Below are 25,766 nucleotides of genomic sequence, written 5' to 3'. Positions count from 1 at the left end.
CAATTGGCTTGACAGCCCACCTGTTCTATGTTTAGACAAAGGAGGAGGAACAATACAAGAATACTTGCCATATAGAGAATCACGTACCCTGCCCTAGTACCCCTCAGTTATTGTTATGGACAGATGCTAGTTGATGTGATCAGAGTGTGTGGGCTTTGCTATCTTGGGATCATTTGGAGCGTCCTAACCCCTTAAGACTCATCTACATCTAATGTGTCGTTTAAAGACAGTGTGAAGCCAACTAGCTTCTCACATCAGTGCATTTGGTCAGATGATGTCGCTATGTCTCCGCTACATGAATTACTTTAATGATTTGATGCTCTTGTTATATTGGTGATCAGTAGAGACACTTTTGACCAGCTTACAAGAATGATTTTCACAGTCAGGAGGCTTAGAGAGCAGACAGGGCTCAGGACCAGTCTAACAAGGGTTCATCCAGTGTATAAACTTTATCTAATGAGTGCTTTTGAGGAGAATCAAACATTCTGGGAAAATGAATCTGAGAAACTAGATGTCCCTATATGAAAAGTTAGTTTAGCAAAGGTTTAGAAAGTATGCTGAAATGGATGTAACAGTAGATAACAGAAATATAATATACGACATATATTGCCCTGTATCAAGAGTGATATTGCCATATATGTTACCTATAAGGTGATATATCATTTTCCCATATGTACATTCTCTGGGTAGACGAACATAGTTAACATATATAAAATCACCATAGTAAAAATAGTATGTATTAATAATATCTATGTGATGATTTTTATATGGTATTATATGTACCAACCATAAATGTCAACAACATAAGTTCTATTTATATATGCAACATTATTAAAATGACATATGTACAAAAAACTGTACGTTTATATACGTTTTTGTAATATATATAATATACATAAACACATATTTGTATGGGATAGATTTATATGTTAACATATGAAATTGTTCCCATTTCTAATAGGTTTCATGTATGCTTCTACATCATATAACAATATATTTAATTTAATTTATGTAATTTAATTTGGTTTAGGATTTTACACATTGAATTAAACATGAAATTTTGAAGTAGACTAAACTACCTTTTTCTTGTGAAACACACTTCAATAATATTTATTTAAAGAAAAAAAAAATCATTATTTTACAGTGTATTTATTACACTCACTACAGTTGGAAATTATTATTATTATTATAATTTTTTACTATTGATTGTATTGCATTTTGTATAGTCTGTGTGAGACTGGGGCTAGTTGTCAGACTCGGGTGAATGTTTCTCAGTTTTATAAAAAAAAAATATATATTTTTTTTTTTAAATGTTTCCATATATGTATAAATATTTTAATTTATTAACCATTAATGCCAAGGAATAAAGATACAGTCCATTAAACACATGCTGACCTTTTGTGACAACATGCCCCAGTGGTGGAGTACTATATTGTCACACTAAGCTGTCACAGTGGGAAACTGCCATTAAATGGCTAATTGATTATTGCATTATTACAATTACATATTTTCATATAATTTATAATAAATAAAAAATAAATAGATTTATAAAATAAAAATAGATTTAGATATAGGCAACACCCAAACATTTCTTGTGGATTTTTCTCTCAAAACCTTTATTTATGAAGAACTTTTGTGTATTCTGATTGTGATTAATCTGTATGCATAGGGCAAAATGAATGCACATTATTGGAACACACACATGTGGAACTCATCCATTTTAATCCAGTCATTTTAACATGTGAGCGCAGTCAAGCCATTGGCTTTAATTTGGCATGCAACTCTTATGAACAAATTGTTTCTATTTTGTCTTCCATTATCTTTTGCGAACAATTGGACTGAACAAAAGCCATTTTCAGCACTACAAATATAGCCAGTCATCCCATGCTTGCCAGATTTAAATGTGCTCAAACAGCCAAGTAATGTGCCGTCAGACTGCCGTAAATAATCTGTCCAGCTATCCGGCACGGCAGCATGTTGTGTTTTAGCAGTGTCCTCACAGACAACTGAACGAACACTGGCCAAGAGAGCTGTGAAGAAGAGCTGCACCATGGGATGTTAGGAATGTCTGCTTGACATTGTACGTGCGTGCGTGTGCGTGTGCGTGTGTGTGTGTGGTCACGACAGGGAGCGTGCCCATGTTAGGTGTGTGACTGGCAGGTGGGGGGCGAGAAAGAGTCAAGGTCTGCTTATGTGTGCTGGCAATAACACAACTGATCGGGAACCTGGCGGGGAAGTGACAGCTTCCTACAGCTGCTTCTTACTGTCAATCACATTAGCCATATGGTTCCATCACACCTCGACAGGCCTGTAAATACATGTTGCTTTATATATGACAACACAGAGATGATGATACACTGCCCTCAATCTCTGAGGCCACATTTTGATCTCTCTGGTTAAATGTCTATGCACATAATGTGTGAATTTCCAAAAGGTTTGTGTGTGTGTGTGTGTGTGTGTGTGTGTGTGTCAGGCCTGTTCTTTTACTAAAAATGTTTAACAAAAACAAATACAAAGCAAGACTTAAAAAAAAAAATGGCATTACAATAAATTTAGTGTGCAATTTGCATGTATGTGTTTGACTGTGTTTAGAGTTATTGTAGTATCATTAATATACTATCATAGTTTTTGTTAATATTTTGAATTTTATTTAGATTTTTAAAAATAAATTTTTTAGACTTTTTAAAAATTAATATTTGTTTTTATATTTTCTGATTCCATTTTAATTTTATTTAAACTTTGTTGTGTGTAATAACACAGTAAAAACCCGGGTGCATTTTATATATTACGTTGTCAACAGCAATTTAAACGTCCTTCAAGTCATGTTGACCATCCAATGTGAATCTTTGAGAGAGTGTGTGTGTTTTTGCATTTGTCAAAATGGCTAATAAAAGTTGATTCAGTACATTAATTTAGATAATCATTATATTTTTCATGATATATATATATATATATATATATATAGATATAAAACTTAATGTAATATAACTGTATGATATAATAAGTAATAAGCATGTAAGAACCCTCATGATAGTTTTCCTTTTCTGCTACTGAAAAAGGAAGTACCCAAAGGACGTGCATCTTAGAAACCTCAAACCAGTTTGTAAATGTCATATATATAATAATTAATTTTAATATAATTATAATTAATTATATATAATTTTATATTTTTTTATGCATCAAATACAGGGACTATTTAATAAACCAGAACTAAAATCAGTGAGGTAAAAAAATTATGTTTTATTTATCTGGTTATTTTTATTATTTTTTTTGCAGCAAATTTTCATATAATATTAAGTAATAATATAATATGAAATCAAAATATATACATATGTGTACAATTTTTAATTTTGTTTAAAGTACCTATATTTAAAATATGACAGCAGTATTCAGTTGTAGTTTGTTTGCCTGCAGATGGAGCAGTTTACCCAGTTGCAAGGACTCTGTAAGTTTCTATATTCCTCCACAAAACATATTACCTGCACTATAGTTAGATCTTCATGGACTTTTTACACATTAAAAAAAAAAATGGAATTACAATAAATTTGGTGCGCAATTTGCATGTATGGGTTTGACTGTGTTTAGAGTTATTGTAGTATCATTAATATACTATCATAGTTTTTGTTAATATTTTGAATTTTATTTAGATTTTTAAAAATAAATTTTTTAGACTTTTTAAAAATTAATATTTGTTTTTATATTTTCTGATTCCATTTTAATTTTATTTAAACTTTGTTGTGTGTAATAACACAGTAAAAACCCGGGTGCATTTTATATATTACGTTGTCAACAGCAATTTAAACGTCCTTCAAGTCATGTTGACCATCCAATGTGAATCTTTGAGAGAGTGTGTGTGTTTTTGCATTTGTCAAAATGGCTAATAAAAGTTGATTCAGTACATTAATTTAGATAATCATTATATTTTTCATGATATATATATATATATATATATATATAGATATAAAACTTAATGTAATATAACTGTATGATATAATAAGTAATAAGCATGTAAGAACCCTCATGATAGTTTTCCTTTTCTGCTACTGAAAAAGGAAGTACCCAAAGGACGTGCATCTTAGAAACCTCAAACCAGTTTGTAAATGTCATATATATAATAATTAATTTTAATATAATTATAATTAATTATATATAATTTTATATTTTTTTATGCATCAAATACAGGGACTATTTAATAAACCAGAACTAAATTCAGTGAGGTAAAAAAATTATGTTTTATTTATCTGGTTATTTTTATTATTTTTTTTGCAGCAAATTTTCATATAATATTAAGTAATAATATAATATGAAATCAAAATATATACATATGTGTACAATTTTTAATTTTGTTTAAAGTACCTATATTTAAAATATGACAGCAGTATTCAGTTGTAGTTTGTTTGCCTGCAGATGGAGCAGTTTACCCAGTTGCAAGGACTCTGTAAGTTTCTATATTCCTCCACAAAACATATTACCTGCACTATAGTTAGATCTTCATGGACTTTTTACACATACGTATTACACAATACGCAAGCAATTTACATTTCAAATGTTGCATATGAGTATTTATGGTAAAGATTTATTTTTTATGACTAAATATCAGACACCTTTCCATTGATCCACTGATCACGTGTACATATGGAAACAGTCAGATGCACACACATCCCCAGAACAATGCCCTCCTCACATCTCTGCTTGTCTCTTCATTATGTTAATTTGCCATGTCTTTGCATCTCCATAATTAAAATCTAATCCTGAATGCCGACTTTTTAAACGAGGACTAGCCTCAAGAGGAGGCTTATTTGATTAAAAAAGGGGAAGGGTAGAGGAGGGAGTCCTCCACAGCTCGGCAGGCAGGAGAGATAGCTCTTAATTGTGCTCCCATGAGGTGTGTGCACGCCTGGGTGGAGAGAGGGGGGGCTGGGTGCTCAGAGGCTCCAGTGGGCCTGAAAAAACAAACCGCCAGTGGGACCGGCTCTCCTGCGCAGCTCCCCTGCTGTCTCAGTGAGGGGAACCGAGGGGAGGAGCACTTATGAGGAGCCATGGGACTCTCCCAGCTTCCAATTCTCACTCCACCCTGCGGGGTCTGAACTGAAGCCCCCCATCCTCTCTCTTTAAGTGTCTGTGTGCGGTGGTGAGGGTGAGAATCAGGGCTGCTCTACCAATGAACGTAACTAATGGAACTGAAGGTGACTCTGGAATCCGGCTGTGTAAATTAAGGTTAAAAATGCTCATTGTTGACGTTCTTCCTTAACTCCTGGATTATTTATTGTGTTACATGCACACTCTTTTTCTTTTGCATGATAGCACTAAAATGTTTTCTAGATTGTTTTTTCCCCCCTAATATACTATTATATATTGTTTTCTATTATTGTATTTAACTGTATTCTATACTTTTGTATTGTTTTGAAATTGGACAGCACTTTGGTAAACTAAAAGTTCTTATTTAAATGCTGTTTTACTGTTTGCACACTTGCTTAGATGCTACCAGTTTTTTATTTGTTGTGAACTTGTACTCTGCACAATGACAATAAAGATGAATTACAATCAAAGTGGTCAAAGTGACAACCTGTATTGAAATTGAGTTGAACGATCATGAAAATAAGTAGAAATGACCAAAGTTATTATTGTGACAATGGATGGAAAAATGGATTGTTTCCACCATTTTTGACAGTGTATTATTAAGTGTATTACCTTTCAACGGTAAAAGAGCAATATTCACCACAGAATATGAACTGTGCGCACACACACACACATATATAAGAAAGAGACACTGAAAGAATATGTAAAATCACACACATTATAATGTAATAATACTCATATTTTTTTCATTGTAAAGCAATTCTAATTATAAAATAATTTAAAAGAATAATCACTGGCTAAATAGTGATTGGTTTTTACCACTACTTATAAAATAATAATAATTTTGCTTAATAAATTATGTATTTAGGTAATCAGTGTAATCACTGTCCAGCAATTAACATTGTTGGCTAAGCAGTGATTGGTTATCATCACTAATTGTGACAATTAATACAACGACATTGGATCATCACCATGTACCATGAACAACGAGGTGAGACGATATTACAGACGACCATTAGAGGGCGCTGCTCTCCAAGTTCAAGTTCAAAAGCAGCATTTACAAATCATCAGGAATCGACCGGACAAGGGTTTATGTTATAACATCAAATAATCTAATGCCACCATCTTAAATACCGCCCATAATAATTTAAATGCATATTGCTTCATGCAGTATTTATAGGCTATGGAGAAGAATTAGATTGTGTTGCGTTTTATTTAAGCTATCGATCGACGTATCCACATTCTTCACGCAAGAATGCCCATAAAATCAATATAATAGATGTATTGGTTTTTGAGTATAAAGAGAGGGTAACTAGACATATAGACAACCAACAGCAAAACCAATATAAGACAATAGCGTACACACAAGAACATAAGATATATTTTCAATAGGATTAAAGATAAGAACAAATCAAAAATCAATATATCAGGTACGAATACAGCAACAGGCCAGAAGGTTCTTCATCTGACCATGAGAAACATAAAAACACTTAAGCTGCGCGTTGCGTTTGCGCGCGCCGCGTCGCGTCAGATCTGATTAGCGTCTCGTAATATCTATCTATGGTGATAATAAAAAATCAATAACCGTGTAAACTCTCTTCTTTTAACGGATGAAAACGAATCCAGCATCCCCCTCCCTCTCCTGCGACACGGGGAGCTCGACTGAACGCGGAAACTCCATCCCGCGTTTTCTGCCTTTTATTTAGGACGGTCTCAATAATTGGTTTCAGTAGCCCTATTCAATATCGCAGGTTGGCGTTCGATAACTCCATTCTGCTCCGCTCCGTGTTTTGCGCGCGCTCCCCCGCCCCTCTCTCTCTCTCTCTCTCTCTCTCTCTCTCTCTCGCGCTGAACTCCAGCCCCTCTCGCGCTCTCTCTATCAGCCTTTCATTCCGTCTCAATATGTCTCAAGATGGCGGCCAATGCGGGATCGATGTTTCAATATTGGAAACGCTTTGATTTGCAGCAGCTCCAGGTCAGCTCCCTTTCGCTTTGTACTCGCTGTGTGTGCCGGTAAGCCGGTCCCGGGGAGCGTCGCGCTGAGAGTGTGGGCGCGTTGCTCTTGCGTCGGCTCTTTCGCCGGGTTCGGTGCCCATTGATTAAAGCGGCTCTCTCGCGCTGATCGGAAATTGATCCTCTTTGTTCAATTCCCATCGATCAACCATCACGGTCAAGGTGGATGCGGCCACTTTGGCAACGGGAGGCCGAAGGTTTCCCTATTCTTTCCGGCTCCTTTCCAACCTCGGGGTGTTTTGGGAATAGTTTGTGCTGAAGAGATTTAGATAGTATGTTTGTGGAAATAATTTTGTGTTTAGAAGTGTGTCGCGCTACACGGGTGGCGCTGTGCTGGACCGAGACGTTATTGCTTAGTAACGAGAGAGGTGTTAGACTGCCTACCTTTTTATATTTCGCCTCATTTATTGTTTACCAGCACTTTTTGTGTGACTTTAGAAGTTTATGAAGTTAGCAAACGCTAAGTTCAGCTTAGTAGGTACGTTAAGTTTAAAGTGTAGACGGAATTGGCTGCTAAACCTGCGCTAGACAGGAACAATTAAACACAAAACAAAAAACAAACACGAACAGATGAACGTTTTTGTTAAATATAGATGTGTTACTGGTTTATTTCGTTATTCAGTTACAGAGCCGAAACAGATAGCTCGTCAAAACAATTGTAATGCAATTTCACTCTTTTCTCCCACCCTCACATATAACTTGTGTTCAAGTCGTTCTACAGAAATATGGAGCGTTTAAACGCAGGTGGGAATGTGAAGATTCGGTTTGCCCCGCAGTTGTTTTGGTTTAATGTTGTGGTATTTGTTTTTAAAATTGATTAGTTGTCAAAGTCAGAACTCTTTCGTTATTTGTAGTGTTCGTGCTGTAGGAGTATGAAGTACATTTGTCGCGTTTGGTTAGGCATAAACAATAGACCCATGATTATATCAATTATTGATTAAGAGTTTAAGTTATGTATTTATGAACTGAGGTCGCAAAGCTTAGCTAGAAAAAAAAATCGCTGACCTATTTTCCGATCGAACTTTAAATTTCCTCTTAACCATTTCTAAATCTTCATAAGCCTCACGAGTCATTTAAAAAAACGATATCATATTATTTAAAAATCGATGTCATTGGATAGTAACAAGAAAACGAGCTTTTTGGATCGATTAAGTTTTCTGCCTTAAAAGTATTTTGCATATTTGTCAAATATTCTAATATGATAGCCTACTAAATTAAAGCAGAGTGTAGAATGCTCTATATGTGCATGTGTTGCAATATGTTTTGAGATGCTATTCGGATTTTGTGTAACATTAATCTGTAATAGTCAAACATTGCCCGACTCCTTGCATGTCAGATGTTTTGCTGTTTGATTATGTTGTGTTCTTGGAAAATCATTTATTCAATTAGGGTGCAGACATATAGTGTTGAACATAAAAGGACCACACACACAGCTGGGCATATTCTGATGTGGTGACTCTAAATTTTCAATGCTCTCCCTCCTCTCCCCTCTCCCCTCTCCTCTCTCTCGCTCTCTTTCTATCTGTGTCCCAGGCTGATAAGAACTGGCATCAGCGAGTTCAGGCTTTGATGATGTCATGGACGCTATTTATCATCTAATTTTTCTCTCTTGCTACCTTTGTGTCTTTTCTATTCAAATCTTATTTTTCAGAATGTTTTAAGTGTGTTTATTTCTTGTTTTTTTTTTTCTGATTAACTTCACTGGTTCACACTTAATTGATGCCTCGATGTGAATCAGATGTCTCATATTACCCTGCAAAAACCGCACCAGACAGTGAAATAAAGTCGTCTGAATTATAATTTCCACAACCCAGTGACTCCAAACAGACCTGTGTCTCATATATCCCAAACTTTTTGTTTGTCGGTGTCACCTGCCATGTCCTGTCACCATGTGGCTCTGAGGTCTGCGAATGCAGGTGAGGTGTTGGTGTACCTCACTTGGTGTGAGGTCCCGAGTTTTCGTGCGTCAACTCGGAGAGATTAGCGATTGACGCAGGCAGTTCTGCCACCATCAAGATGTGAGTAGTAGACTCTCTTGTCTGGACCTGCATTGGGCCCCTGTGATGACTTTAAAATGTGTTTGATATCTTTAATGAGGGGCACATGGGCCGGCTGTGGTACACTGTGTACCTAAACACCATAAGAGTGTAATCTGTTGCGTTTTCGGTTCCTCTGTGGTTACCGTATGAATGGCGCTGCTATATCTTTGAGATCTTGTACAGTATGCCTGTGAAGAGTTTTAGCAGATTAGGCTGCCAGACGTTATACTCGTAGTTGGATGTGCCGTCATCCACTTTTCTTACTGTAATAGATAATTAACTGATAACTTGTAATCTTGGGTAATAATTTATTAGATGAGTACACGAATGATGAAAGATATTTGAATATTTTTGAGGAGGTGGCTCATCACTTGCAGATGGAGTGTTTTCATTAAACATCACTTAATGAATTGAGCACCTGTATTTCGACTGTTTTAGTAATAACTGTCTGACTGACACCTGACTGGATTTGAAAGAATGGGGAAAGTCCCGAAAAAGTGAGCAGTAATGTCACCACGTGTCTGAGGAAATGTGGGTAAACTACTTTTAGGCATGGTTTTATTGCTTACATGAAAGATGAATAGAACAACAGCGTCTCTGTGGAGCCCACCCCACACATTCGCACAGACTCGGATCCTGACCACTTCAAAACCAAGCCAAATATATGATGAGGCCCCAAAACAACACACATATTTGCATGTGGCCTCTCCAAATTTAGCCTCAAAGTAAAGCACTTCAACTGACTCTTGCATTTGTCTAATTTAGCAATTTAGACTGATAAAAAATTCTGCGAGGCCCTTTGGTTTAAGTAGTTTTGAGGAAACCAAATACATATTCAGATATATTATTTGGTCTAAATTTGACCGAAATTGTACAGAAAAAAACATTTATAAATAAAAAAAAAAATGGAATTACAATAAATTTGGTGCGCAATTTGCATGTATGGGTTTGACTGTGTTTAGAGTTATTGTAGTATCATTAATATACTATCATAGTTTTTGTTAATATTTTGAATTTTATTTAGATTTTTAAAAATAAATTTTTTAGACTTTTTAAAAATTAATATTTGTTTTTATATTTTCTGATTCCATTTTAATTTTATTTAAACTTTGTTGTGTGTAATAACACAGTAAAAACCCGGGTGCATTTTATATATTACGTTGTCAACAGCAATTTAAACGTCCTTCAAGTCATGTTGACCATCCAATGTGAATCTTTGAGAGAGTGTGTGTGTTTTTGCATTTGTCAAAATGGCTAATAAAAGTTGATTCAGTACATTAATTTAGATAATCATTATATTTTTCATGATATATATATATATATATATATATATAGATATAAAACTTAATGTAATATAACTGTATGATATAATAAGTAATAAGCATGTAAGAACCCTCATGATAGTTTTCCTTTTCTGCTACTGAAAAAGGAAGTACCCAAAGGACGTGCATCTTAGAAACCTCAAACCAGTTTGTAAATGTCATATATATAATAATTAATTTTAATATAATTATAATTAATTATATATAATTTTATATTTTTTTATGCATCAAATACAGGGACTATTTAATAAACCAGAACTAAATTCAGTGAGGTAAAAAAATTATGTTTTATTTATCTGGTTATTTTTATTATTTTTTTTGCAGCAAATTTTCATATAATATTAAGTAATAATATAATATGAAATCAAAATATATACATATGTGTACAATTTTTAATTTTGTTTAAAGTACCTATATTTAAAATATGACAGCAGTATTCAGTTGTAGTTTGTTTGCCTGCAGATGGAGCAGTTTACCCAGTTGCAAGGACTCTGTAAGTTTCTATATTCCTCCACAAAACATATTACCTGCACTATAGTTAGATCTTCATGGACTTTTTACACATACGTATTACACAATACGCAAGCAATTTACATTTCAAATGTTGCATATGAGTATTTATGGTAAAGATTTATTTTTTATGACTAAATATCAGACACCTTTCCATTGATCCACTGATCACGTGTACATATGGAAACAGTCAGATGCACACACATCCCCAGAACAATGCCCTCCTCACATCTCTGCTTGTCTCTTCATTATGTTAATTTGCCATGTCTTTGCATCTCCATAATTAAAATCTAATCCTGAATGCCGACTTTTTAAACGAGGACTAGCCTCAAGAGGAGGCTTATTTGATTAAAAAAGGGGAAGGGTAGAGGAGGGAGTCCTCCACAGCTCGGCAGGCAGGAGAGATAGCTCTTAATTGTGCTCCCATGAGGTGTGTGCACGCCTGGGTGGAGAGAGGGGGGGCTGGGTGCTCAGAGGCTCCAGTGGGCCTGAAAAAACAAACCGCCAGTGGGACCGGCTCTCCTGCGCAGCTCCCCTGCTGTCTCAGTGAGGGGAACCGAGGGGAGGAGCACTTATGAGGAGCCATGGGACTCTCCCAGCTTCCAATTCTCACTCCACCCTGCGGGGTCTGAACTGAAGCCCCCCATCCTCTCTCTTTAAGTGTCTGTGTGCGGTGGTGAGGGTGAGAATCAGGGCTGCTCTACCAATGAACGTAACTAATGGAACTGAAGGTGACTCTGGAATCCGGCTGTGTAAATTAAGGTTAAAAATGCTCATTGTTGACGTTCTTCCTTAACTCCTGGATTATTTATTGTGTTACATGCACACTCTTTTTCTTTTGCATGATAGCACTAAAATGTTTTCTAGATTGTTTTTTCCCCCCTAATATACTATTATATATTGTTTTCTATTATTGTATTTAACTGTATTCTATACTTTTGTATTGTTTTGAAATTGGACAGCACTTTGGTAAACTAAAAGTTCTTATTTAAATGCTGTTTTACTGTTTGCACACTTGCTTAGATGCTACCAGTTTTTTATTTGTTGTGAACTTGTACTCTGCACAATGACAATAAAGATGAATTACAATCAAAGTGGTCAAAGTGACAACCTGTATTGAAATTGAGTTGAACGATCATGAAAATAAGTAGAAATGACCAAAGTTATTATTGTGACAATGGATGGAAAAATGGATTGTTTCCACCATTTTTGACAGTGTATTATTAAGTGTATTACCTTTCAACGGTAAAAGAGCAATATTCACCACAGAATATGAACTGTGCGCACACACACACACATATATAAGAAAGAGACACTGAAAGAATATGTAAAATCACACACATTATAATGTAATAATACTCATATTTTTTTCATTGTAAAGCAATTCTAATTATAAAATAATTTAAAAGAATAATCACTGGCTAAATAGTGATTGGTTTTTACCACTACTTATAAAATAATAATAATTTTGCTTAATAAATTATGTATTTAGGTAATCAGTGTAATCACTGTCCAGCAATTAACATTGTTGGCTAAGCAGTGATTGGTTATCATCACTAATTGTGACAATTAATACAACGACATTGGATCATCACCATGTACCATGAACAACGAGGTGAGACGATATTACAGACGACCATTAGAGGGCGCTGCTCTCCAAGTTCAAGTTCAAAAGCAGCATTTACAAATCATCAGGAATCGACCGGACAAGGGTTTATGTTATAACATCAAATAATCTAATGCCACCATCTTAAATACCGCCCATAATAATTTAAATGCATATTGCTTCATGCAGTATTTATAGGCTATGGAGAAGAATTAGATTGTGTTGCGTTTTATTTAAGCTATCGATCGACGTATCCACATTCTTCACGCAAGAATGCCCATAAAATCAATATAATAGATGTATTGGTTTTTGAGTATAAAGAGAGGGTAACTAGACATATAGACAACCAACAGCAAAACCAATATAAGACAATAGCGTACACACAAGAACATAAGATATATTTTCAATAGGATTAAAGATAAGAACAAATCAAAAATCAATATATCAGGTACGAATACAGCAACAGGCCAGAAGGTTCTTCATCTGACCATGAGAAACATAAAAACACTTAAGCTGCGCGTTGCGTTTGCGCGCGCCGCGTCGCGTCAGATCTGATTAGCGTCTCGTAATATCTATCTATGGTGATAATAAAAAATCAATAACCGTGTAAACTCTCTTCTTTTAACGGATGAAAACGAATCCAGCATCCCCCTCCCTCTCCTGCGACACGGGGAGCTCGACTGAACGCGGAAACTCCATCCCGCGTTTTCTGCCTTTTATTTAGGACGGTCTCAATAATTGGTTTCAGTAGCCCTATTCAATATCGCAGGTTGGCGTTCGATAACTCCATTCTGCTCCGCTCCGTGTTTTGCGCGCGCTCCCCCGCCCCTCTCTCTCTCTCTCTCTCTCTCTCTCTCTCTCTCGCGCTGAACTCCAGCCCCTCTCGCGCTCTCTCTATCAGCCTTTCATTCCGTCTCAATATGTCTCAAGATGGCGGCCAATGCGGGATCGATGTTTCAATATTGGAAACGCTTTGATTTGCAGCAGCTCCAGGTCAGCTCCCTTTCGCTTTGTACTCGCTGTGTGTGCCGGTAAGCCGGTCCCGGGGAGCGTCGCGCTGAGAGTGTGGGCGCGTTGCTCTTGCGTCGGCTCTTTCGCCGGGTTCGGTGCCCATTGATTAAAGCGGCTCTCTCGCGCTGATCGGAAATTGATCCTCTTTGTTCAATTCCCATCGATCAACCATCACGGTCAAGGTGGATGCGGCCACTTTGGCAACGGGAGGCCGAAGGTTTCCCTATTCTTTCCGGCTCCTTTCCAACCTCGGGGTGTTTTGGGAATAGTTTGTGCTGAAGAGATTTAGATAGTATGTTTGTGGAAATAATTTTGTGTTTAGAAGTGTGTCGCGCTACACGGGTGGCGCTGTGCTGGACCGAGACGTTATTGCTTAGTAACGAGAGAGGTGTTAGACTGCCTACCTTTTTATATTTCGCCTCATTTATTGTTTACCAGCACTTTTTGTGTGACTTTAGAAGTTTATGAAGTTAGCAAACGCTAAGTTCAGCTTAGTAGGTACGTTAAGTTTAAAGTGTAGACGGAATTGGCTGCTAAACCTGCGCTAGACAGGAACAATTAAACACAAAACAAAAAACAAACACGAACAGATGAACGTTTTTGTTAAATATAGATGTGTTACTGGTTTATTTCGTTATTCAGTTACAGAGCCGAAACAGATAGCTCGTCAAAACAATTGTAATGCAATTTCACTCTTTTCTCCCACCCTCACATATAACTTGTGTTCAAGTCGTTCTACAGAAATATGGAGCGTTTAAACGCAGGTGGGAATGTGAAGATTCGGTTTGCCCCGCAGTTGTTTTGGTTTAATGTTGTGGTATTTGTTTTTAAAATTGATTAGTTGTCAAAGTCAGAACTCTTTCGTTATTTGTAGTGTTCGTGCTGTAGGAGTATGAAGTACATTTGTCGCGTTTGGTTAGGCATAAACAATAGACCCATGATTATATCAATTATTGATTAAGAGTTTAAGTTATGTATTTATGAACTGAGGTCGCAAAGCTTAGCTAGAAAAAAAAATCGCTGACCTATTTTCCGATCGAACTTTAAATTTCCTCTTAACCATTTCTAAATCTTCATAAGCCTCACGAGTCATTTAAAAAAACGATATCATATTATTTAAAAATCGATGTCATTGGATAGTAACAAGAAAACGAGCTTTTTGGATCGATTAAGTTTTCTGCCTTAAAAGTATTTTGCATATTTGTCAAATATTCTAATATGATAGCCTACTAAATTAAAGCAGAGTGTAGAATGCTCTATATGTGCATGTGTTGCAATATGTTTTGAGATGCTATTCGGATTTTGTGTAACATTAATCTGTAATAGTCAAACATTGCCCGACTCCTTGCATGTCAGATGTTTTGCTGTTTGATTATGTTGTGTTCTTGGAAAATCATTTATTCAATTAGGGTGCAGACATATAGTGTTGAACATAAAAGGACCACACACACAGCTGGGCATATTCTGATGTGGTGACTCTAAATTTTCAATGCTCTCCCTCCTCTCCCCTCTCCCCTCTCCTCTCTCTCGCTCTCTTTCTATCTGTGTCCCAGGCTGATAAGAACTGGCATCAGCGAGTTCAGGCTTTGATGATGTCATGGACGCTATTTATCATCTAATTTTTCTCTCTTGCTACCTTTGTGTCTTTTCTATTCAAATCTTATTTTTCAGAATGTTTTAAGTGTGTTTATTTCTTGTTTTTTTTTTTCTGATTAACTTCACTGGTTCACACTTAATTGATGCCTCGATGTGAATCAGATGTCTCATATTACCCTGCAAAAACCGCACCAGACAGTGAAATAAAGTCGTCTGAATTATAATTTCCACAACCCAGTGACTCCAAACAGACCTGTGTCTCATATATCCCAAACTTTTTGTTTGTCGGTGTCACCTGCCATGTCCTGTCACCATGTGGCTCTGAGGTCTGCGAATGCAGGTGAGGTGTTGGTGTACCTCACTTGGTGTGAGGTCCCGAGTTTTCGTGCGTCAACTCGGAGAGATTAGCGATTGACGCAGGCAGTTCTGCCACCATCAAGATGTGAGTAGTAGACTCTCTTGTCTGGACCTGCATTGGGCCCCTGTGATGACTTTAAAATGTGTTTGATATCTTTAATGAGGGGCACATGGGCCGGCTGTGGTACACTGTGTACCTAAACACCATAAGAGTGTAATCTGTTGCGTTTTCGGTTCTTGGTCCCGAGTTTTCGTGCGTCAATGTGGAGAGATTAGCGATTGACGCAGGCAGTTCTGCCACCATCAAGATGTGAGTAGTAGACTCTCTTGTCTGGACCTGCATTGGGCCCCTGTGATGACTTTAAAATGTGTTTGATATCTTTAATGAGGGGCACATGGGCCGGCTGTGGTACACTGTGTACCTAAACACCATAAGAGTGTAATCTGTTGCGTTTTCGGTTCCTCTGTGGTTACCGTATGAATGGCGCTGCTATATCTTTGAGATCTTGTACAGTATGCCTGTGAAGAGTTTTAGCAGATTAGGCTGCCAGACGTTATACTCGTAGTTGGATGTGCCGTCATCCACTTTTCTTACTGTAATAGATAATTAACTGATAACTTGTAATCTTGGGTAATAATTTATTAGATGAGTACACGAATGATGAAAGATATTTGAATATTTTTGAGGAGGTGGCTCATCACTTGCAGATGGAGTGTTTTCATTAAACATCACTTAATGAATTGAGCACCTGTATTTCGACTGTTTTAGTAATAACTGTCTGACTGACACCTGACTGGATTTGAAAGAATGGGGAAAGTCCCGAAAAAGTGAGCAGTAATGTCACCACGTGTCTGAGGAAATGTGGGTAAACTACTTTTAGGCATGGTTTTATTGCTTACATGAAAGATGAATAGAACAACAGCGTCTCTGTGGAGCCCACCCCACACATTCGCACAGACTCGGATCCTGACCACTTCAAAACCAAGCCAAATATATGATGAGGCCCCAAAACAACACACATATTTGCATGTGGCCTCTCCAAATTTAGCCTCAAAGTAAAGCACTTCAACTGACTCTTGCATTTGTCTAATTTAGCAATTTAGACTGATAAAAAATTCTGCGAGGCCCTTTGGTTTAAGTAGTTTTGAGGAAACCAAATACATATTCAGATATATTATTTGGTCTAAATTTGACCGAAATTGTACAGAAAAAAACATTTATAAAGACAAAGAATATAGTAAAGCACTTAAATTGACTTTTGTATTTTTTTTATTTCACAGTTTAGACTGATAATAAATTCTGCAATCCCTTTTGAGTGTATTGAATAGGCACTTTTGAGAAAACGACATTTTCAGATATTATTTGGGTAACACTATTTTAAGGACTAATTCTCACTATTAACTTGCATGCATATTACTAGCATATTGGCTGTTTAGTACGTATAAAGCACTTATTACCGCCTTATTCAGCATGACCATGTTTTAGATCCCTTAATCTTACCCCATACCTAAACTTAAAAACTAACTTACTAACTATTAATAAGCAGTCATTGAGGCAAACATCATAGTTAATAGTGAGAATTGGGCCATAAAATAAAGTGTTACCATTATTTGCTCAATATTTGACAAAAGTGTTCAGAAAAAGATAAAATTTGTGAATTGTGTACATTAATAGCCTTTTCATATTTGTAAAGGCATGAAGAATGTTACATATGTTGCTTAAAGTCAATCTGTAGTGGTTGTCCGAATTATACAGGAAAAAAACTTTTGTTGTGAATTGTATTGTCATTAGTAGCTTTTTATCTTTGTAAAGACATTAATACTATAATAAAGCAGTTCAATTGACTAAATTTATACTGATAATAAATTCTGCAAGGCCCTTTGAGTATCTTGAAATGCACTTTTGAGAAAACACAAAACATTTTCAGTTATATTATTTGGTCTAAATTTGACCGAATTGTACAGAATTTTGTAAACTGTATACATTGATAGCCTTTTCATATTTGTAAAGATATGACGAATATTACGTATGCAGTATAAGGTCCATCTGTACAGTTTCCTTTTCTGTGTGTGACAGGAGATTCAGTCTGTTACCTTGCTTTGGTTATTAAAAAAAGTAGCGGTGCTTGTCGCTGAAAAGAATAGGTTAGCAATTTCAGATCTGGTACTTGAGCACCTTTGTTCTGCTACCAGATCAGCCCAGACGCCGATAATCCCATACTATTTGAATTACCTGCTCTGGGAGGTGCTGCGATCTAAAATAAGAAGTGTTTTTTCTTGGTGTAGTTGTCTGCCATCTCAGTGCGATCATTGTAGGCCAGCAATGGTGGCGTGAGTATAGCTCCTTAAAAGGGGACTCAGGTCCTCTGTGATAAATACTTGATGATGATGTATTTTTATTCTGTCTAAAGAGGGAATCGTTCACCGGCCCCCAATGTATTTTAGCTTGTGTATAAGATAAAGCTGTGTGTGCTTAAATATATATTTATAGATAAATATGTGCTTAAATAGATATTTTTTACTGGAATATGTAATATGAAGTGGCTATATAGGCCTAGTTAATGAAAGTGTTTTAAGCGAGTGCTTTTTATAGGTGTGTGTGTTGACCCCTCTTTCCTTTGCTGATCGGTCTGCAGACATATGTTGCTTAAAGTCAATCTGTAGTGGTTGTCCGAATTATACAGGAAAAAAACTTTTGTTGTGAATTGTATTGTCATTAGTAGCTTTTTATCTTTGTAAAGACATTAATACTATAATAAAGCAGTTCAATTGACTAAATTTATACTGATAATAAATTCTGCAAGGCCCTTTGAGTATCTTGAAATGCACTTTTGAGAAAACACAAAACATTTTCAGTTATATTATTTGGTCTAAATTTGACCGAAATTGTACAGAAAAAAACATTTATAAAGACAAAGAATATAGTAAAGCACTTAAATTGACTTTTGTATTTTTTTTATTTCACAGTTTAGACTGATAATAAATTCTGCAATCCCTTTTGAGTGTATTGAATAGGCACTTTTGAGAAAACGACATTTTCAGATATTATTTGGGTAACACTATTTTAAGGACTAATTCTCACTATTAACTTGCATGCATATTACTAGCATATTGGCTGTTTAGTACGTATAAAGCACTTATTACCGCCTTATTCAGCATGACCATGTTTTAGATCCCTTAATCTTACCCCATACCTAAACTTAAAAACTAACTTACTAACTATTAATAAGCAGTCATTGAGGCAAACATCATAGTTAATAGTGAGAATTGGGCCATAAAATAAAGTGTTACCATTATTTGCTCAATATTTGACAAAAGTGTTCAGAAAAAGATAAAATTTGTGAATTGTGTACATTAATAGCCTTTTCATATTTGTAAAGGCATGAAGAATGTTACATATGTTGCTTAAAGTCAATCTGTAGTGGTTGTCCGAATTATACAGGAAAAAAACTTTTGTTGTGAATTGTATTGTCATTAGTAGCTTTTTATCTTTGTAAAGACATTAATACTATAATAAAGCAGTTCAATTGACTAAATTTATACTGATAATAAATTCTGCAAGGCCCTTTGAGTATCTTGAAATGCACTTTTGAGAAAACACAAAACATTTTCAGTTATATTATTTGGTCTAAATTTGACCGAAATTGTACAGAAAAAAACATTTATAAAGACAAAGAATATAGTAAAGCACTTAAATTGACTTTTGTATTTTTTTTATTTCACAGTTTAGACTGATAATAAATTCTGCAATCCCTTTTGAGTGTATTGAATAGGCACTTTTGAGAAAACGACATTTTCAGATATTATTTGGGTAACACTATTTTAAGGACTAATTCTCACTATTAACTTGCATGCATATTACTAGCATATTGGCTGTTTAGTACGTATAAAGCACTTATTACCGCCTTATTCAGCATGACCATGTTTTAGATCCCTTAATCTTACCCCATACCTAAACTTAAAAACTAACTTACTAACTATTAATAAGCAGTCATTGAGGCAAACATCATAGTTAATAGTGAGAATTGGGCCATAAAATAAAGTGTTACCATTATTTGCTCAATATTTGACAAAAGTGTTCAGAAAAAGATAAAATTTGTGAATTGTGTACATTAATAGCCTTTTCATATTTGTAAAGGCATGAAGAATGTTACATATGTTGCTTAAAGTCAATCTGTAGTGGTTGTCCGAATTATACAGGAAAAAAACTTTTGTTGTGAATTGTATTGTCATTAGTAGCTTTTTATCTTTGTAAAGACATTAATACTATAATAAAGCAGTTCAATTGACTAAATTTATACTGATAATAAATTCTGCAAGGCCCTTTGAGTATCTTGAAATGCACTTTTGAGAAAACACAAAACATTTTCAGTTATATTATTTGGTCTAAATTTGACCGAAATTGTACAGAAAAAAACATTTATAAAGACAAAGAATATAGTAAAGCACTTAAATTGACTTTTGTATTTTTTTTATTTCACAGTTTAGACTGATAATAAATTCTGCAATCCCTTTTGAGTGTATTGAATAGGCACTTTTGAGAAAACGACATTTTCAGATATTATTTGGGTAACACTATTTTAAGGACTAATTCTCACTATTAACTTGCATGCATATTACTAGCATATTGGCTGTTTAGTACGTATAAAGCACTTATTACCGCCTTATTCAGCATGACCATGTTTTAGATCCCTTAATCTTACCCCATACCTAAACTTAAAAACTAACTTACTAACTATTAATAAGCAGTCATTGAGGCAAACATCATAGTTAATAGTGAGAATTGGGCCATAAAATAAAGTGTTACCATTATTTGCTCAATATTTGACAAAAGTGTTCAGAAAAAGATAAAATTTGTGAATTGTGTACATTAATAGCCTTTTCATATTTGTAAAGGCATGAAGAATGTTACATATGTTGCTTAAAGTCAATCTGTAGTGGTTGTCCGAATTATACAGGAAAAAAACTTTTGTTGTGAATTGTATTGTCATTAGTAGCTTTTTATCTTTGTAAAGACATTAATACTATAATAAAGCAGTTCAATTGACTAAATTTATACTGATAATAAATTCTGCAAGGCCCTTTGAGTATCTTGAAATGCACTTTTGAGAAAACACAAAACATTTTCAGTTATATTATTTGGTCTAAATTTGACCGAAATTGTACAGAAAAAAACATTTATAAAGACAAAGAATATAGTAAAGCACTTAAATTGACTTTTGTATTTTTTTTATTTCACAGTTTAGACTGATAATAAATTCTGCAATCCCTTTTGAGTGTATTGAATAGGCACTTTTGAGAAAACGACATTTTCAGATATTATTTGGGTAACACTATTTTAAGGACTAATTCTCACTATTAACTTGCATGCATATTACTAGCATATTGGCTGTTTAGTACGTATAAAGCACTTATTACCGCCTTATTCAGCATGACCATGTTTTAGATCCCTTAATCTTACCCCATACCTAAACTTAAAAACTAACTTACTAACTATTAATAAGCAGTCATTGAGGCAAACATCATAGTTAATAGTGAGAATTGGGCCATAAAATAAAGTGTTACCATTATTTGCTCAATATTTGACAAAAGTGTTCAGAAAAAGATAAAATTTGTGAATTGTGTACATTAATAGCCTTTTCATATTTGTAAAGGCATGAAGAATGTTACATATGTTGCTTAAAGTCAATCTGTAGTGGTTGTCCGAATTATACAGGAAAAAAACTTTTGTTGTGAATTGTATTGTCATTAGTAGCTTTTTATCTTTGTAAAGACATTAATACTATAATAAAGCAGTTCAATTGACTAAATTTATACTGATAATAAATTCTGCAAGGCCCTTTGAGTATCTTGAAATGCACTTTTGAGAAAACACAAAACATTTTCAGTTATATTATTTGGTCTAAATTTGACCGAAATTGTACAGAAAAAAACATTTATAAAGACAAAGAATATAGTAAAGCACTTAAATTGACTTTTGTATTTTTTTTATTTCACAGTTTAGACTGATAATAAATTCTGCAATCCCTTTTGAGTGTATTGAATAGGCACTTTTGAGAAAACGACATTTTCAGATATTATTTGGGTAACACTATTTTAAGGACTAATTCTCACTATTAACTTGCATGCATATTACTAGCATATTGGCTGTTTAGTACGTATAAAGCACTTATTACCGCCTTATTCAGCATGACCATGTTTTAGATCCCTTAATCTTACCCCATACCTAAACTTAAAAACTAACTTACTAACTATTAATAAGCAGTCATTGAGGCAAACATCATAGTTAATAGTGAGAATTGGGCCATAAAATAAAGTGTTACCATTATTTGCTCAATATTTGACAAAAGTGTTCAGAAAAAGATAAAATTTGTGAATTGTGTACATTAATAGCCTTTTCATATTTGTAAAGGCATGAAGAATGTTACATATGTTGCTTAAAGTCAATCTGTAGTGGTTGTCCGAATTATACAGGAAAAAAACTTTTGTTGTGAATTGTATTGTCATTAGTAGCTTTTTATCTTTGTAAAGACATTAATACTATAATAAAGCAGTTCAATTGACTAAATTTATACTGATAATAAATTCTGCAAGGCCCTTTGAGTATCTTGAAATGCACTTTTGAGAAAACACAAAACATTTTCAGTTATATTATTTGGTCTAAATTTGACCGAATTGTACAGAATTTTGTAAACTGTATACATTGATAGCCTTTTCATATTTGTAAAGATATGACGAATATTACGTATGCAGTATAAGGTCCATCTGTACAGTTTCCTTTTCTGTGTGTGACAGGAGATTCAGTCTGTTACCTTGCTTTGGTTATTAAAAAAAGTAGCGGTGCTTGTCGCTGAAAAGAATAGGTTAGCAATTTCAGATCTGGTACTTGAGCACCTTTGTTCTGCTACCAGATCAGCCCAGACGCCGATAATCCCATACTATTTGAATTACCTGCTCTGGGAGGTGCTGCGATCTAAAATAAGAAGTGTTTTTTCTTGGTGTAGTTGTCTGCCATCTCAGTGCGATCATTGTAGGCCAGCAATGGTGGCGTGAGTATAGCTCCTTAAAAGGGGTCCTCTGTCCTCTGTGATAAATACTTGATGATGATGTATTTTTATTCTGTCTAAAGAGGGAATCGTTCCCCAATGTACAATGTATTTTAGCTTGTGTATAAGATAAAGCTGTGTGTGCTTAAATATATATTTATAGATAAATATGTGCTTAAATAGATATTTTTTACTGGAATATGTAATATGAAGTGGCTATATAGGCCTAGTTAATGAAAGTGTTTTAAGCGAGTGCTTTTTATAGGTGTGTGTGTTGACCCCTCTTTCCTTTGCTGATCGGTCTGCAGTCGGTTGCTGGAGATAAAGATCTCTCTCTCTCTCTCTCTCTCTCTCTCTCTCTCTCTCTCACCGTCACCCTCTCTCAGACACTCATACACACGGTCATTACTTCACTGACTGCCCCCTTTTGCTGTGTCTGAGGGCTGAGGTTTCACAGGGGGGGCCGCTCCCCTCCCGCCCCACACAGGGAAGCCAGAACTCTGACGCCACCAGCATAATTAGCCGTCCATTTCAAATAGAGCCTGAGTTGGAGGAGGGGATGAGAGCGCTCGCCCCTCCCAGCCCCTTCTCTCTTCCTCTCTTTTTCTGTCTTTCTTGCTTCCTTTCATTTGTACTTTATGGCATGTTTGGTCTGTGTGCCCGTGCACTCTGGAAATTCTTCAGTTTGAAGGAATTTAACGCCTCTGATTTGTTTTACAGCAGCTGAATTGAGAAAAAGAGCAAATTGCAAAAGAAAACTAAAGTTTATTGGTACCATAATGGTCTTTTTCTGTGTTCAACTTTAAAGTCAAAAGGCATTTTTAAGTAAAAAAAAAATCAAGTAGACCCTTTTTTACTTTCTTGATGCATGTTTCTAGTTTAATTGTGAAATAATTTATCGGTGCATTTTATTTCAAATTGAAAAATGTTTTTGTAAACTTTCATTAAAATGTGATAAATTTGCTCTTCCTTTGTTGATGACATCACCACACTGGCTATTTGATAATGTAACTAATAGTCAAACATACTATTTTGTTTTGTTTTAGATAGCTTACATTCAATGTAGCCTTTGACATTTAAAGCCATTTTTTCATGATTCCATCAATTCCTCATGGATAAAAAGTTCTGATCTACAGGCTTTCTTGAGTGAAATTATAATTTTTTTTAAATAAAGGTCTTGAACATTTGTTTCCTGGTGGTTGTTCAAAAACTACTTAAAGCCTTGAACATGGGAGAAAATGGACTGCTGAATAATATTTATGTAAAATAGTGTTAAAACAATGCGTCAGGTTATTACTGTGATAGACTGTGGAAAAAGGTTAGAACAGCGTTTTATTTGCTTCTGTTCAGAAACATCTGGAAAGAGTTTGAGGGAAGTAGTTCTGAATTAAGAGCCATGGGAAAGAGATCTGCTCCGATTGCCCTCTTTCCTGAGCGAAGGAGCGAGAGAGAGATAAAGGGAAGTTTAGTCCAAATGGTCTGTTTGTATATTGTCACTAAAAACAGATTTTATACTTAAGAATCATTACAACGGTCTTCTTGTTCAGTGTTATCTGTTCTGTGTCATTTGGATTTATCGGTTTTAATGGATACATTAAACAAAAATTACAGTGCTTTTATGCAAGTTGTACATTTAGATTCTGTCATAAACAACAAATTTAAACCTAGCTGGATCAAACTAACATTTGTTATGATTGCCCCGTCCTTGAACGTTTCTTACTGCAACCCGATCCATTGTTTTCAGACAAGATTCACCAAGTCTATGATGAGAAGAGCATGTTTTTATTTCTAGTCTTCGCTGCCATTTCGAGGCTCCGCCGCACCACCCTAATTCGCTGGAGATATGTTTAAAAAAATCACAACCATGGAGATCAAAGGCCTTGACAAAGCCTGTGACTTTACTGTGCAAAAAACTAATGAGGTGCATCTTCTTGTGTCTGGATGCTTTTTCATCTTGTCCTTGTCTGCTGTTGTCGCCGGTGGTCAATATGTTGTTTACAGCAACCCTCGGTTTACTCTCATTTGGAATTATCTGGAAATTTCTGCAAAAAAATCTGTGAACAAATGAAACTTCGCTAGCTATGAAGCTGTTTTCTAAAGTTAACATGAAATAAAAATTTTCAAAGTTATGTTTATTAATGCATGTTTCTGGTTGTTTGTCTTTGTAATCTTTATAATACAATAATTAGCTCTGAGCCTGAAACGATTTTACGATTGACGTCTTTTCACCAACTTACTTGTTTCAGTCAAAATCTATTGAATATAACCCCTTTAGATAATTTGAATATTCTGTTACCATAAGTAACCATACCATACCAGAAGTATGTCACATTACAGACATACAAAGGCTTGCAAACACATTTTAATGCTGAGTTAAACCACAAATTGTTGGCGTTAGGGGTAAACGAGACAGCTAATTATTGGCAACTTTGCCTCTTGAAATCAACATGAAATCAAAATGGACTGTATTTACTTTCTAAATACGTGTTTTAGGTCTCATTGTAAGTGTTATGTGGTGTTTATTCATAAAGTAACAAGTTGCTCCATCTCCAATCTGAAGACACCAAACTTATTTTTTTTGGCCTACATCGTTGAGTATCATTATCCTTAAATTGTACCACATTATGTAACTAAAATAGTTTGCGATTGCGAACACTGTTTCTTGTTAAATTAATCATGAAAGTAGCTTAAAGTAGCAATAGGTGATTGTCTTCAGAAACATTTTTTGTTATGCTGGTTGAAAGTCTCTTCACATCCCGATAGCAATCATTAAGTTAAGTGGTCTAAATGTCTTTATCTGTATTTTTTATATATTCTGTGGAAGGCGTAGGACAAAGAAATGTTCGTCCAATCAAAACGCTCGGTCCAAGTGTTTTAATTGGCTTTCCTACCTGCCTGTCAACGTATGTATTAGCATACCTCTGCGCACCCGGTTCGTGCAGACAGGATACGTCATCAGCACGTTCACGCACGCTGTGCAGACAGAGCGAGAATGGCAGACAAACATCAACAACCCAATCATCCTTCCTGGTATTGTAGTACTTTTAAAGTTTTCTCACCGGTGAATGACACATGATGTAGCCCATCGGTTCCCAGTTCCAGTCTCGCTTAGTTAACAAACCCGATTCAGATAACCAGCTCGTTAGAAGAGAGCTACGTGCATGAACTGTGTTCCGATCGATATGAT

The 25,766-nt window shown here is 35.3% G+C and overlaps 1 protein-coding gene across 3 annotated transcripts in view; it reads left to right on the top strand.

Moving 5' to 3' along the window:
• The first annotated feature begins 13,391 nt into the window (after nucleotides 1-13,391).
• Nucleotides 13,392-25,766, top strand: part of LOC107691661 (homeobox protein cut-like 1) — a 150,208-nt gene continuing 137,833 nt past the window's right edge. For all 3 annotated transcript variants that reach the window (XM_016490402.1, XM_016490403.1, XM_016490401.1), the window contains exon 1: nucleotides 13,392-13,562. In XM_016490402.1, coding sequence (XP_016345888.1) covers nucleotides 13,500-13,562 — 63 coding nt within the window. In that variant the 5' untranslated portion in view covers nucleotides 13,392-13,499. The remainder of the gene's footprint in view (nucleotides 13,563-25,766) is intronic.

This window comes from Sinocyclocheilus anshuiensis, unplaced genomic scaffold, assembly GCF_001515605.1.
Source record: "Sinocyclocheilus anshuiensis isolate Anshui unplaced genomic scaffold, SAMN03320099.WGS_v1.1 scaffold186, whole genome shotgun sequence".
In the NCBI taxonomy this organism is placed as follows: Eukaryota; Metazoa; Chordata; class Actinopteri; order Cypriniformes; family Cyprinidae; genus Sinocyclocheilus; species Sinocyclocheilus anshuiensis.
The sequence above is the reverse complement of the archived record's forward strand: the minus strand, read 5'-3'. Positions and strand labels throughout refer to the sequence as shown.